Source organism: Chrysoperla carnea, chromosome 2 (assembly GCF_905475395.1).
Source record: "Chrysoperla carnea chromosome 2, inChrCarn1.1, whole genome shotgun sequence".
Taxonomy (NCBI): Eukaryota; Metazoa; Arthropoda; class Insecta; order Neuroptera; family Chrysopidae; genus Chrysoperla; species Chrysoperla carnea.
The window spans coordinates 13,661,546-13,677,172 of NC_058338.1; the positions used below are offsets into that span (position 1 = coordinate 13,661,546).

General features: G+C 29.8%; 1 protein-coding gene across 5 annotated transcripts in view; it reads left to right on the plus strand.

Annotated features, from left to right (window-relative positions):
- The window catches only part of LOC123293151 (proton channel OtopLc), a 40,393-nt gene that overhangs the window by 22,148 nt on the left and 2,618 nt on the right, over positions 1 to 15,627 (plus strand). For 3 of the 5 annotated variants that reach the window (XM_044873867.1, XM_044873866.1, XM_044873868.1), the window contains exons 4-11: positions 9,231 to 9,657; positions 12,376 to 12,727; positions 13,510 to 13,670; positions 13,736 to 13,898; positions 13,959 to 14,306; positions 14,575 to 14,760; positions 14,840 to 15,092; positions 15,164 to 15,445. In XM_044873867.1, coding sequence (XP_044729802.1) covers positions 9,231 to 9,657; positions 12,376 to 12,727; positions 13,510 to 13,670; positions 13,736 to 13,898; positions 13,959 to 14,306; positions 14,575 to 14,760; positions 14,840 to 15,092; positions 15,164 to 15,445 — 2,172 coding nt within the window. Of the gene's footprint in view, positions 1 to 4,962; positions 5,183 to 9,230; positions 9,658 to 12,375; positions 12,728 to 13,509; positions 13,671 to 13,735; positions 13,899 to 13,958; positions 14,307 to 14,574; positions 14,761 to 14,839; positions 15,093 to 15,163; positions 15,446 to 15,627 lie in introns of those variants that run through there. The other 2 variants (XM_044873869.1, XM_044873871.1) reach the window with 2 other exon arrangements.

Here is a 15,627-nt window from a genome sequence, read left to right on the forward strand (position 1 = left end):
CAGAAAATTCTAAATTTTTATTATACACGGCTCAGGGTGAGCCGTTTTAATATAATATGGCTAAAAGCTCGTTTTGTAACTAACCAATCAAATATTAACTCCAACAAAAGTCCCAGAGTTTGAATGGGAACATGTCATCAGATTGGACCCCTGTACAAAATCTTGGCCAGGGTGTCATATATTTTGTAAACATCTCCTTTATAGGAATGCACTATATCGATCATGAGCGAGTTCATACTTCGATTCGAATTTGACCGATTTTCGGAAGCTGTGCCGTGTCCATCACCTCTATTGAGGGCTGGATCCGCGCTTGCCTTAAGTTAGTTTGTTTACAGGCATATAATAAATGAATTTATAAATAAAAAGTCATTTAGATATAGTCTTCGATTTACCAGAAATCGAAACCTTCCTCACACTAGGTTGAACTTTTTACTGATATAATTTTTATACAGACATTAAGGATGTATGAGCACGACAGTGGGGGCACAAATTGAAAAAATATATTTTTTCAATTTTGATGATATATTATATCATAACTTGACGATATAAGACGAAAAGTAAGAATAAAACTTTTCGATATCTGGCGTAACTGTCCAAAATATCGAAAATTGAAAATTTTGTTTAGTTATTCAGCTTTCGATATTTCGAAAACCAAGGCACATATCGAAAAATTGTATTCTTATTTTTCGTCTACATTCATGAAGTTGTAACAAAATTCATCATCAAAGTTGAAAATAAGATAAAAATAATGTCAACCCTAAATCTACCCTACTCTTACATCCTTTATATGAACGGACAGACTTGGTTTTTTTATCTTTTCTATGCCATTGCTTCTATTAAAAGTTTTTGGTAATTGGTAATTGGTTTTCATTCATTCCAAGTGAAAATTATCAAATAGTTTCAAAATATGTCGTTTTTTGAGATTCCTTCATAAGAGTCAATGTATTTTATATCGATTTTCAATGACTTTTTTCTTAAAAATTTGCATGGATACCTATGCTGAAATTTTAACCACATATTCTTTAAGTAAAAGTTGGTTTACACAAAAATTTTGAGCCTTTAAATCAAACATTATTGTCATGCTCATACATCCTTAAACATTTGCATAAACAATCTATATAACAATAGGTAAAATGTTACTATCAATTTGTAGCACTTCTGGTTACTACCCATACGTTGTAGAAGGTGTGTGAAGCACAAGTATAATATATTTGTATATTTAAAAATAAATAGAGCATTAATAATTCAACATACCAATAGAAAATGAACCTGGTTTTCAAAAATAAATACATTTTTTTTTTTTTACTTTTATTTTGTAACATAGTTTCCCACAACTGGAAGTTACTATATTATGATGTATAGTTAGTATAAGGTGTATTGTATTCAGTCATCAGAGATCTATTAGGTATCAAGTGTTGTTATATTTTTAAATAATAATCGTATTGAAATAGTATACCAGTTGTGTAGAGATTGGAAGATATTTATTGGAGAAATTTAAAATTATAGCAAATAACACAACACAAAAAGAAACTTCCGAACAAAACCAACATTAAAATAACAAGTTTAACAAACTTTCAAAAATCCTAGACAAATTTTTGGGGTACGGAATCCTAAATTTGCACTTGAACCTTTCAAACGACACCAAAACAATTGAAATCGGTTCTTAAACTGACGGACGGGTACACACAAATAGCGGTCAAACTTATAACTTTTTTTTTAGTTCAGCCCCCGAAAATAATAAATGCATTAAAATCAGTTCATCCGTTTCCAAGACCTACGCCCAAGAAAACAAGCTCTGAATAGGACCTATTAGAACGGTCATATTTTGTATCTCAGTCCCTTAATGAAGAATACATCAAATGAGTTACAATAACAAAAAATTCTTGGCTTGACTTTCGATGAAAATTCTCAATTTTCAATATCTTCAAGGTGTGTTCTTGTGAGCTGGATATATACAGGGCATGTGCATCATGTTTTTAGTCTGTGATTTACTTTATCATTTGGCATTTTTGAGGATGTAAGAGGTACCTCTTAAATTTGAAAGCTGAATTGTGGATAGAAATGAGAACAACGTGATTGATATTCTAAGGGTAATTGGTTGTTAGCGTAACAAGCACGATCTGAAAGAGACTTAAACGGTCATATTTCATATCTCAATTCCTTAATAGAGAATACATCAAATGAGTTACTGTGAAAAAAACCCTTGAATCCACTTTTGAGAAAAAATGGAAAAACTCTTGAAGAAAATTCTCAATTTTCAATATCTTTAAGATGTTGTTGTAAGCTATAGATATATATGGGGCATGGGCATCCTATTTTTTGTCTGTGGTTTACTTTATCATTTAAAATTTTTGATGAATATAATATTTCGTAGAGGTTCTTATTTGATGCTGAAAAAATGGAGAGAAATGAAAACATCTTGATTGATGTCTTGTCCACTTTCTGAGGGTAATTGTTTGTTAGCGTAGCCAAAGTAATATTTCTGAGACGGTAACGATAGATCTCGTTGATCTTGCATAAGATCAAAATGAAATAAAAATCACCAATCGATACAATGACATAAGTTTTATCAAATTATACGCTCCTGAAAGATAACATGGTATTAATATACTACCCTAGATATAAAATTATAAACAATGTTTAGTCTAAAGATAAATTTATTTATTTTTAGTTACGGAAATATTAAAGGCTATAGTTTTATTTTAGAAAACATATAGAAAGTGATTTTTTTCTGCTTTATATTTTAAAAATGAGTCATCTTAGGGAGGAATGAAAAACAGAATTTAGTTCGGGAACTTCTTAAAAGGAGGTCAAATTTTAGTTCTTTTGATCGAACTACATTTTTTTGTAAATTCTTATTCTTCGCCACAAAAATCAAGTTTTGTTTTTTAAAACTATTAGAAAAAAGTTAGATACCTTTTCAAACAAAAATCTTGATAATTTATTATATTTTTCATTTCGAGATTATATTCTGTTAAAAGTTATAGAAGTCTCAAAGTTTAGAAATTTTTTTTCTAATTTTATATTTGAAAGGAGAAATGATAAAATATTTAGGTAAAATTCTTCAGGAAAATTTAATTTTCTTAGGTTTTTGATGAAAGTACATTTTTCTTTTTTTTTAAAGTGAGTACGATAAATTAGTTGGACAAACACAATGTGTCAATTGTCAAATTGTTTAACCCAAAAATCAGCTAAAATTTAAGGGAATGAAAATAAACTAATTGGAATAATTTTATTTTTAAAAATATATGTGGACAAGAAAGAAGCGGGTGGGGAAATAAGTTTTGAAATTTTTTACATGGATTACTGTATATATAACTAACTACTCTTACAAATTAAATAAAAATTCATATATGCAAATAGATATAATGTCACAAAGAAATTCATTTTTTACAAAATATAATTTTTAATGTCAAACTTAAAAAATTTTATGATGCTTCTTTTTATATATATATATATATATATATAATTTGACATGAATATATCACGTCAAGAATAGCTGTCTGTCATCACTGATTGTCACAAATGATGGCAGATTGACGAACAGTTTAAAAACAAATAGTAGTTTGTATAACTAGTGTAGAAAGTGAGATTTTTCTGCTGAGTTATGAAAATTTAATAGCTGATATTTTGTTAACTCTGTCAAAATGAGACTTTGAATTTCCACCTGATGCCACAGAAATTGGAAGACTTTAAAATAAGAGATTAAACATTACTTCACTGGCAAATTGGTTAAGCATTACAAAAAGTCATAGGAGTCGGAAGATAATGATAGATAAAGAGGTTTGCTTCGCCTCACTAATGGAGGTAATTTTAGGCCAATGTGTTAGGATTTCAGCATGAGTTCTAGTTAAGTAAGTTTTTCACTTATCAAGCTCCCACTTAACCAAGTTTCGATGTATTAATTAAAAGTTGTTTTCAATCCAAACAAAAATGCAATTCCAATTTTAATAAAAATATTGGGTGGTATAATTAATAAGCTAATTAACAAAAATTTAATCATCGAAAAAAGAAAAATTGAATAATAGTAAATATATATATATATACTCTTCAATAATTTGGAGGGATAGGTCAATCACACGAAAGTTTACAGGATACGGGAAAACTCTCTTTAAAATACACATAAACAAAATATTCTGTTTACTATGTATGTATGATGCTTTTCAATGTGAGGTTACTAGGTCGATGTATCCCGGGCTTTGTGAGCTTTTCAATATAACCACTCAAAATCATATCGACCAATGAAAACACAATACAAATGTACGAGCACATACATGTGTGTATCTGTATATATGCGTTCAGAGAAAATCCCCTCTTCTAATAAACTAAAGCGCGCGCCATTGAAAGACATTTATTATATGACATGAACGCGCGCATTCTTGTTTTTCTTCTCCTGAAACCCCGCGAAATCATCTCATCTTGCCGCGCGCGTTACATATACAAGCTCCATATCACAGCATCCCTAAACTAACGAGAAAAGCTTTTTCGAGTATAGCTTCTGAAAGTTTAGTGTTTGTTGTATTTATATATGTTCATTGTCTCACCCTAAAAAAATAAAGAAAAAATTTGTATCCTTCAAAAATACAAGAAAAAAAACGATACCACATCAGATAATGATTGTTTTTTTAAATATTTTGTGTAGTTTTAACAAGCAATTAAAAATTATTTAAGTTTTATTTCATTTTTTTTACTAAGAATGTAAATAATAAACCGTCAAATTCCGAGTATACCTTCAAATTATTGAAAACTACGTAAATGTCCAATCCAAAATTTTGATTCCGGCCTATCAAGTATGTAAATAAAAAAAATTTATATTTAAAAAAAGACGCAAAAACTACCATACAACGAAATTAAATCAATAAAAAATTATCTAAAATCAAAGTGATCTTTTTTAAATCATTGGTGTTTATGTGTTTTAAATTTTTTAAAAACTAATTACCTACCGTGTATTCCAAAAAAAAAAGAAGTTTTAAGTGAATATCCAAAGAAAATAAAAATAAACCACCTTAAATATGGTTGGTGGAGGTGATCTCAAGGTCGCTACTGTTGAGGTGGAGTCCGTTGACAATATGGCGACACTTCCTGTTTCGCGCGCTCATAACGATTCTTCAACAATTGAGCGGAATAATGTTGCAAACAAAGAAATGGAATTAAAAAATGTACAACCAAAACCATCTAAAAGGTATATATATTAATTATAAAACTCGAAAGTTCTAACTTAGAAATGTTTGCACTGGTTAGAAAAGCTTTTGAATTGTTCTTCTTTTGTATGTACGTGATTTAAAGGGCGTATTTATATACTTCTCTAAAAAGAGTATATATTCACTATTTTAATATGTACTTGCATATTATTTAACAGGAATCTAGGGGAATTTTATAGTATAGCTTTAGGAGACCTTAGTCAATATAAAGAGTATTAAAATGTTTTCCAAGATACATAGAAGACATTCTTTAGAGAACTATTTACTTATCTTTTTGTTTTTAAAAATTCATTAATCTTCATTAATGGAGCTCATTATTAGTAGAAGGAATGAATACAGAAAAATGGAAAGTTTTTCAAATGCAAAATTTTTCAAATCAAAGTTGTTTTGAATGGCAATTTCCATGCTGACAAACTGCTAAAAGAATACTTACTAAAGCTTCATTTTGCAGAGTCACAAAGCACAAAAGTTTCTCAATTGTTATTTTGTATTTCAAGATATACAGACTGTTCACTTAAGTTGGCTACACATGGAAAACTTCTTTATTATAAGGTGCATGAAAAAAACATTATTCTTTATAAAAATCTCTGCTTTGGACAAAAACGAACTGACGATAACTGTTTTTATTTACGTTTTGTAATAAATGTTTCAAATTAACAAATAAGCATTTTAATTATGATAGCTGGTTAATTTGTATAACAAATAACGTGTTTTATAAGTAGGATTTGCAAACTTTAATTTAAAATTCAGTTCGTTTTTGCCTCCAATTTTCCAACTTCGCATTAAATTCATGTAATTGTAATTTTACAAAATTGTTTAAATACACTCCTACATTTCACGAAGGTGATTTCTTGAACCGTTTCTCTCATAATCTGTTCGAAAATGGTCTACACTTCTAAACGACGATTAACATGCCTATCGAACTTTTTCAATTTGTGACACCTTGTACATTCGATGTGAAAAGTGAGTAGCTGAATGTTAATATTTTACGAAAGCAGAGATTTTTATAAAGAATACTTAAGTAGACAGCCTATATATAAATGTGTTTTGTAAAAATTGCGAAAAACAAAATTTATTAAACAAATTTAAAATATTATAAAAGGATATTATATGGATAGTTTAAAATATATCGGTTGAGGATTCCAAATTTTGAGCAAAGCACTTTGGGACCAAAAAAGAAACAAAAGCTCTTCATACTTTCTTTGTGTAGCGGCTGAAACACAATTAGTTAGGTTAGATAAGTTTAAAAGAGTAAGAAAAAGGTGAAAAATTTGCATTTTCGTTATGAAAACAGCACACAAAAAAACTAAAACTATATTTTTGCATACATAAAATGATAACTTGTCTGCGAGTGTTTTTAGGCATATTTCCTAAAAACTAATAAGCTTTTTGTAATTATTCAGTTATCCTTTTGAGGTCTATTTAATATGACAAAAGAACAGTCATTTCCCGAAGAGTGTAAGCTATTTATTCGCTTCATGCCTTTCTTCTCTTCGCAATAGTTTTACTCTCATTTCAAGCTGCATGCTCACAGGACAGAGACAAAGAATTAGTGTTATCCGTTCTCATAAAACCACCATATTATCGGTTCTCAACAAACCACTGACTTAGTGGTTTGATGAGAAGAAGATATTATATTATATTCTTTAAGAAGATATTAAATGTTTTAGGGAAAAACAAAAAATATTCTGTAAAACTTAGAAAACTGATGTTTGTAAAATTAACTTTGAGGAAATATTCTTTAGGCGCTATTTATGATAAGTGATTTTAGTCCAACACAATTAAGGGTTCATTTTCGAATTAACCAAGAACGTCGCTGACAATCATCAAACAGTTCTAACTACTTGCTCCATTTGCCAAATTTCATCGTAGGTATAAAGCTAGTCTAGCTGTAAATTGTACCTTTTTTGGAATTATTAGCTAAAAGTAAAAAATTTGTGAAAAATAACATCTAGTGAGCAAGGCAGCATTGTGAAACTCGCTCTACTTCAAAATTCATTATTTTAAAGTAAAATAAACTCGCCAAATTTTCAATTGCTCCACTGTAGCTTTAAATAGGTCTAGTTCCATATAGGTCTTATATACAACTTTTGTAGTTCGGCACCCCACACAATAAAATTTTCAGATTGGTACTCACGTCATTTTGTTGAATACCGTACAAAATATGATCGCATTTGATTTTTATTTACTATTTTCTTACTCTATTCTTACTGGTATTCATCAATTTTGAGCCAATCGCCCTAATAATATTTGCGGGCCATGTACTTAAAAACGCGACTTTCGTAATAACTGAGCCCTATGAGTTTAATATAAGTCGTACTTAGTAAATTTATATAAATTTATGTAGAGGTTACGATTTACAAAGTTAAAGAAAATTTGGCGTATATGAAAAAAGCGTGATCAAATCTCTCATCACGCGACTAAAGATTACCGAACGTTTTACGTTTTGATAGGTTAAGAGTTTTTAAATTATATAAAAAAGCTTTTGTGATTTAAAACTAGAAAAAAATTACGATAACTACAGTCAATTGTTACTCTTTTGTGAGCATTTTTCACAAAAATCAGATATCAATTGAATCGATAAGCCAATTAAGGATTTATCGTGTGTTTATCATAGCAATATACAATTTACATAGTCTATTTGGCACCAAGCCAGTACGCCCTTCAAATATAAGAATGTATATGTATGTATATCTAGTTAGTTCATCGTACTTGCAACCGAACAAGTATATAGAAAATTTTCACTAATATTTTTGTCTACGAGAGATCCATTTCTCGTATTTGTATGGTGCGCATATTCGGAGGTTGTTCACATTTGGACCAGCAATACGTACAAAGAATAAATTATAATTCACAATTTACATATAATTCGAGATAGGAGTTTTTTTGCTGTAAATACAAACATCTTTAAGCTTATTAATTTTTTTGTTGTTGCAAAAAACAAGGATACTTATGAATTTTAAATAGATTTTATAAATATGTTCTTCTTGAGAAAAACTTATGATAATTTATGCTTATTTAAAAGTTTATCAAACAATTTAAGTTTCTCTACCAACAAAATTTCTTAGATTTGCTCATTTGTTTATTTCGGGCATCATTTAAATGGGTATTTGCAGTTCTTATGCTTTAACTATGGTAAAATTCACTTTTCGACAGAATTTAACGCATTTTTTTCACTGGCTAAGAATAAGGCTTACTATTAAATCACAAAGTTTTAGAGACTTTAAAAACATTAGGCTCAACTCGACTTTTTTTTTTTCAATTCTGCTGATTATCTTACGATCTAAACAGTTAACATTATTGTGAATTTGTGAAGAAAAAAAATAGGCCAAATCTGTCGACAAGTGCTTTAATTCATGCTGGAAATACAAAATTTCCAAAAATCATAAGAAACTCCTAGGTCATCGGCCTTTTTATCATTATTTTATCGTTCAAAGTTGGCTTAAAAAGTGATGAATCATATAGGTTATCCTTTTCAATTGGATATTTCTATACCAAAAAATCTAGAGAGTGTGATAAAAAACTATCTAAAATATTTAGACAATCTTGTAGTTTATAATAATACCATCAAAATATAAGATTGTCGATGATATAAAAACAAAATTTTAATTTTATTATGAGTTCATCGAAGATCCATCATTTAATGAACAGAGACGACTATAGTTAGAGTATTGATGATTGAAGAGAGATATCTATATTATCAAATCTATAAGCAGCACTTGCACAAAATATATTATATATTTTTGTAGTTGCGTGGTATTGTAAAGCTAAAAATTACACATTATTTGACTACAAAGCATGTGTTTGATTTATATGTATGTACCGTGCAATAAACCAAAACTTTTTTACAATACCGTAGGGAAACTTAACTCATTTATTTTTATTCAAACGGTGACTAAAACAATTTGCAATTTTTTTCTGTGTATTTTCTTTCCTGGCAGGGAGGTACAGTGCACCATCTTGTATTCACTCCCATGTCAATATGATTAAATTTTGAAATTAATTATTATTTTTTCTGGATTGTTTCAGGACTTCTTTATTCATAGTCATGAGTTTTATATATGCAAAATTACTAGTCGTTATTTGTATAGCATACGTCATATCAGATGGTATAACACATAATTTACCATTATATTACTATGAAGGATTCTTTACATATTTATATGGTATGAGTATATTTTTTTTACTCTACGTATTCTGTTTCTTATTACCGGACTTTGGATGTTGTTATGTTGATACCGAGAAAAAACCACCCAAAGAGAAAAAAATAAAACCAACAAAAGAAGAAAAGAAGAAAAAAGAGAAAGAGGAAAAGGAAAATAAAAAGAAAGAGGCCAAAGAAGCCAAAGATAAAAAAGATGGTAAAAGTAAAGGTGAAAAAGATCAGAAAGATCAAAAAGAGAAGGAAAAAAATAAGGATAAAGAAAATGAGAAAAAGAAGAAACATCAATTTCAGGTTAGTTAAATGTTGACAATGTTTTTTTCATTTTTCTGGATTGTTGTGAAATTTGTCCCGGGTACTACTCATTTTGAGGCGAATGCATGATTTTAGAAAATAAAAAATGGCGAATTAGTAGTGCGCTTAAGAAAATTTAATTTTTATGATTAATCCAAGTAATTTTAGAAAATTTTAATAGGAATGCTTTTATTATTCTTAAAAATGGAATGAGCAAAATGAGTTTTTTCAATTTTATTTTTGATTATTTATTTATTTTTTAGATTTTATTTTTATTTATCTGAATATCTTTAATCAGCTTTTACAGAGAAAAATTTAACATAGTGACTTTGATTATTGAAATTTTACTTACAACGGTGTAGGGATATCGTTTTTCTTAACTCTTGATTACTCGATCTCAGAAGAAAATACAACAATTCGAGTCATGAAAAGGGAATTTGAAAGGGCTTAGAAAGTTTAAAAGTAATGGAATTCACTAATAATCCTCTCGAGATAATGGAATCCAAATTTCGACATAATGTAATGATTTTCTGGTTATTTTAAAAATGTCTGCGAGTTCTCGAGAGTTGACTCAACGAGCTTTTTTAACAATGCGATTTTTTCTTATTTATTTAATGTAACATCGCAGTTCAAAATAATCCTTAAAATTTGTCGAGTTTGCAAAAGTATCCAACATTAATTTACACAAAAAAAAAATTTTTTTTTTGAAAATTTCACAAGAAAACTTAACATATGTGTTAAGTAAACGAAAAGGGCCCAAACTGAATTTGGGATAATAAAATGTTTAGTTTAGCATTTAAAACAATAAAATTAAATATTAAATAATTTTTCTAAATCTTCTAGTCATAATTTTGGCCATTTACCTTTAACCATCATAAAACCAAGCGATTATTTCAACCTGTTTCTGGTGATTGTGATAATAAGGCTGAACGAAATAACGTCTAAAATCTTGGAAATGCATAACATTCAATTTTTCTCGAGTAATCAGCAACATTTCTAGATCAATAGTATTTATGATTTAGTTAATTTTTATTTTTATTTTTTTTATTTATTTATTTATTTGATTTATTATTTTTATTTATTTTGGTGCACTCAATTCTATAAATATCGATGCATGTTTATAAACACATCCAAACTAGTTGGAAGCATACCCACGTAAGATGCGTGATATTGTCCGATTAAAGTTACAAGAAGAACAAATACAAGAAATGCAAGCAATGTTAGCCGAAGCACAATGCATGATGTCGGCAATCAACAGCAATCACAACAATGAAATTCAAAATAACTGCACATATCGATGGCAAACCGATCCAAATATTTACAACAACATTCTGCATCGGCAAAAACGAGATCAGGTAAGAGATGTTGCGTTGTTCATTGCGTTGTGATTGCTGATTGCTTTGCCCAAATATATTTGCGTTGCTCGTGTTCCCAAAAAAAATAATATACCTAAAGCTAGAAATAATTGAAGAACTCTTCAATATTTGAAATATTTTGCTAATTTCAAAACCATAAAAATAATTTTTGTAGAGCATGCGCATGTATGGTATGCTGAATTATGCTATTAAAACTGTATACATTTTTGACCACTGTTTTACCAGAAACAAAACATTGTTTATTGTGCTTGTTCAGCAAAAACCTTTCTTTACACTATCGTTTTCAGGTAAACTGAACAATTAATTATTCCCAACATTTCCAGATTTTAATCAAGAATATTTAAACGATATTCAAAAATACGTAGATAATGTCTGGTAACTCGGGTTTATCTCTTTGATAGCTCCCTTACATAAATTATTTGATCGCTCTTGAGATATAGTCGGGTAAAGGAATTCATTAAATAGCCATTCTTAGGGAGTCCTCAATAACAGCTCCGAGTTTTTGATTTTTTTTTCAACATGATTCTTTTTGTATATTATTTAAAATCAGGCATATTTCATAGGGGAGAAATAATCTGGAGAGGGAATAGGCAATGTCACGACTGATATATCGACACCCATCCTAAATCGCTAATAATAGAAGTTTCAAATTTCGAGGGGATATTGACGTTCTACTAGTAGGTGTCATTTAAGAAAGGATTTTTGGAAATTTTGAGTTCTCTATAGAATGCTACATTATCAGCAAGTAAGATGGATTGTATTTTATTTTCAAAAAAATTAGGGTTCCGTACCAAAAGTAAAAATGCATTAAAAAGTGAAACCGTTATTTTTGAGTTCACTACTTAACCGATTTTAAAAATTCTTTCACCAGAAGTAATACGCAGGCTATAGTCACGATACCAATTTTTTTTACTACTAGATTTTACTTTATCAAATTTTTCTAGACGGAGGCAAAGATACTTTTTACTAGCATATGGGCTGAGTCTACTATATTTTAACACCCTGTTTACCGGCGTAACAGCCGCAATAATTTAATAGATAGTTTTAATCAGGCATTTGTCTTCGGTATAATTATTTCTGGTCATAAACGTATATGGTCTTAAACTTCATTTGAACCATAATCCAAAAATGTATACCTAAACAGGAATGTTTCCTTCCGTATATTGTTGTCATGCACTAGAAAAAGCACATTTAAACAAAAAAAAACTTTTTGATAACAATTTTTTGTGTAATTTTAATAATTTGTTTTGTTTTTGTTTTTAAAAATTGATCAAAAGAACAATATTTTTTTATTTATTATTTTCCTATTTTTTTTGGTTGGTTTTGTTGTGAATTGGTTTAGAAACAAAAAAACACGTATCGTCCTAATACTGAATTTATTGTTGATTCTAATTTAAATACCGCATCAACAACCACCGCGGTTGGCAGCAATGAAATAGTTAGTAGTTCAATTGTTGATCATAGTACAATTGCTGTTGTTAGTAACAATAGTAATGATAATGATATTGTTCATATTGATAATGACAATGATCATGGTGATGATGAACATGATTCAGCTATTCGTGTTATTATACGCTCACAGGATAATGTTGATTTGGAAGCGGCCGTTGTTACAAGTCGTCCAATGCGAAAACGAAAACCAACGCAACATGACAACTCACATGGCAGTTTCTTCCTTAGAATTGGTGCAATTGGTAAGTAGATGATAATTTTATACAAAAACCAAATCAATCCAATTGTTTTAGCAAATAACTAGAGAACTCTCGTCTCTTCGAGACATAGAAGTACTTCTTCCCGACAATCAAGAGAAACTCACAAAAAACAAACCTTCTACTTGTTCTATTCTTTGTTTTATTATGCATGTAATTCCTTCTAAACCACGCAAAGAATTTTGAAACGATTTTCACCATCATATATAGATAATTTTTATCGAGTTGCTAGTGTCTCATAAATTAACTTTGACCTGCAAAATCTGTTTTAAAAGACTCGCATATTTCTAATTGTGTCTCATACTCAAAGATAGAACTCTAGGTAGTCTCACTTGTGTCTCATACTCAAAGGTAGAACAGGACTGCCGAATGTGCCGAATATCTGAACGAGCTGGTGGAACAAATAAGCGTAAACCTGGTATGGGTACGTGGACACAGAGGTATTCCGGGAAATTATGAAGACGACGAGCTAGGCAGAAATGGCACAATGCTGTCGAGTACAAGCATCAATAGACATCCGAGAGTTCCATTTACGAACTGCAAGTTGCTCTTCAAAGAGGGTACAATCTAGGAAAGACAGAGGAAGATCTTATATCACTTCCAAGAAGGGCCTCTACTAGCAAAATTGTGCGGCTACTAACAGGGCACTGGCTAGGTGCCCTTTGTATCATTTTCAATTTGACACGCATATTGGATCTCGAATTACGTTAAGATTTCCCAATAAACATTTGTTTACAAATCAAATTAAATAATATTTTTGTAAATAGCATTCGGTTTGGGTACGATGATCTACAATGGTTTGGAATTAGGAACTGAATTTGAAGTGCCAATGACATCACCGTGCTATGAAATTTTACGTGTAGTCAATCCAATCTTACAGATGCTGTTTACATTTATGCAAATGTATTTTATATTTTTAAATTCACGGGTATGTTTTAATCCGTTACTTTTTTTTTCTAGTGTTCTTAGAAAATTAATAGATAAATTTTATAGGTAAATATTTTGCGGTTCAAAGTAATAGCAAGATTTGGATTGATGCATATATGTGCAACAAATTTATGTGTATGGATTCGTACCCTAGTTTTGGAATACTTAAAGGAAATCACTACGTATCATCAAAAACATCCACCAAATCCAAATGATGGATTATTTGCAGGTAATATACCTTTTTTTATAGATTTTCTTCTTAAATAAAAATTAATTTCGACAATTCCAGAAAGCATACGCCAGCATACCTTGTTAAATGCTGGTAAAATTTTGGGAATAGAGCGAGGTGGATATGCAACATATGAAGCTGCCCATCCACTTTTATCATCTTCATCATTACCAACATCAACGGTTTCGTCAACTACGTCGTTAGCACGTACTTTACGTTCAACAGCAAGGTCTATTGCATCATACGCTGCTCGATCATACACCACTTCTACAACAACTACGACAACCACTACACTTGCACCTCCAACAACTCCTTCAACACCTTCAACAACCGAATTTCGATCGACGGCTACACCATTCAACTTACGTTCGTTGTTTAGTAGCACAACTTTCACACCATCAATAACAAGTAAGACAATTAATTCTCTGTTAATAAAAAAACAATTTTTTAAGGAGCTCTTATGTCATCGAAAATTTTTCCAAACTGAGAATTACTTCAAATTAATCCTTTTTAATATTTCCAAGTCCTTTAAATTATTTAAGCTTGGGTTTTCTTCCAATTTACTCAAAATGAACCACACGGAGTGTCAATATTATTGTGACAAGGCTAAAAAAATAAATTGGTTTTTTGGTAAGAATGTATTTTTAATGCAAATTGAAACTAAATAAATTTTTAGCCCCTTCTACAGCAATTCCAACAACACCAAGTACAATTTTACCTACAACTCCATCGACAAGATTTCCGTTTACAACACCCACAACTACATTGGCTCCAACGACAACTGAATGGGCACCGGCTGTCGAAACAACAATTGGAAATTATTTCGATAGTGTTTACAACAGTTTTCAATCAAAAATACCTGGTTGGTATTTAAAAATTATTTATTTATTTATTTTTGAATTAGAGTTTAATACTACAATTCTATTAATTGTGTTTTGAAGAAGTTTGGAAGCCACAAAATGAATCGACAAATTACTTTAATGATTTGATACCAGCTGCTTTGATAAGTAATTCAAATGAAACCAGTGTAGTGTCAGTAATGACACCAATTGTTCAGAATTGTAACCGAACAAACATTATGGGAAATTTTGTACAAGATTCGACACCTTATTTATATCCATTTATTATTGAATATTCATTGATTGGAGCAGCGGTTATCTACGTAATGTGGAAAAATATTGGACGAAATCCACGGTTTGTTGAAATATTCATTTTTTTTTAAAGGCTCAAATATCTTTATTAATCATTAAATTTTTTTATCATAGATATGTGAGTGAAGAAGATTTGGAACACCGTTTAGAAGTAATGCTTTCACGACGTGCAGTAGCCATGGCACATGCTCAACATGGTCGTGTAGACTGTGTCGGTGCATCCAAAGGATTATTCTTTGGACTTTTATTATTAGTTGGATCACTTATATGTTTGATATTATTCTTTGTATTAATACATCATCCGGAACTTGGACTGTTGGCAATCTATTTAGCAGATGTTTCACATTGCGCGTTGATGGGTTTGAGTATAATTGCCATAATTATTGGTTTTATAAGGTATGAAACACGTATCTACTATCATGCATTTCAGAACAATTTTTTTTGGATTCAATATTTTATTTTTACAAAAAAATTTTCTGTAACATCATATTTTAATTCTTAAAATATTGATTGTCATGTTACATAGAGTGAACAATGACTGAAAAGCATGTGACGCACGACAAAAAAAAATCATATTT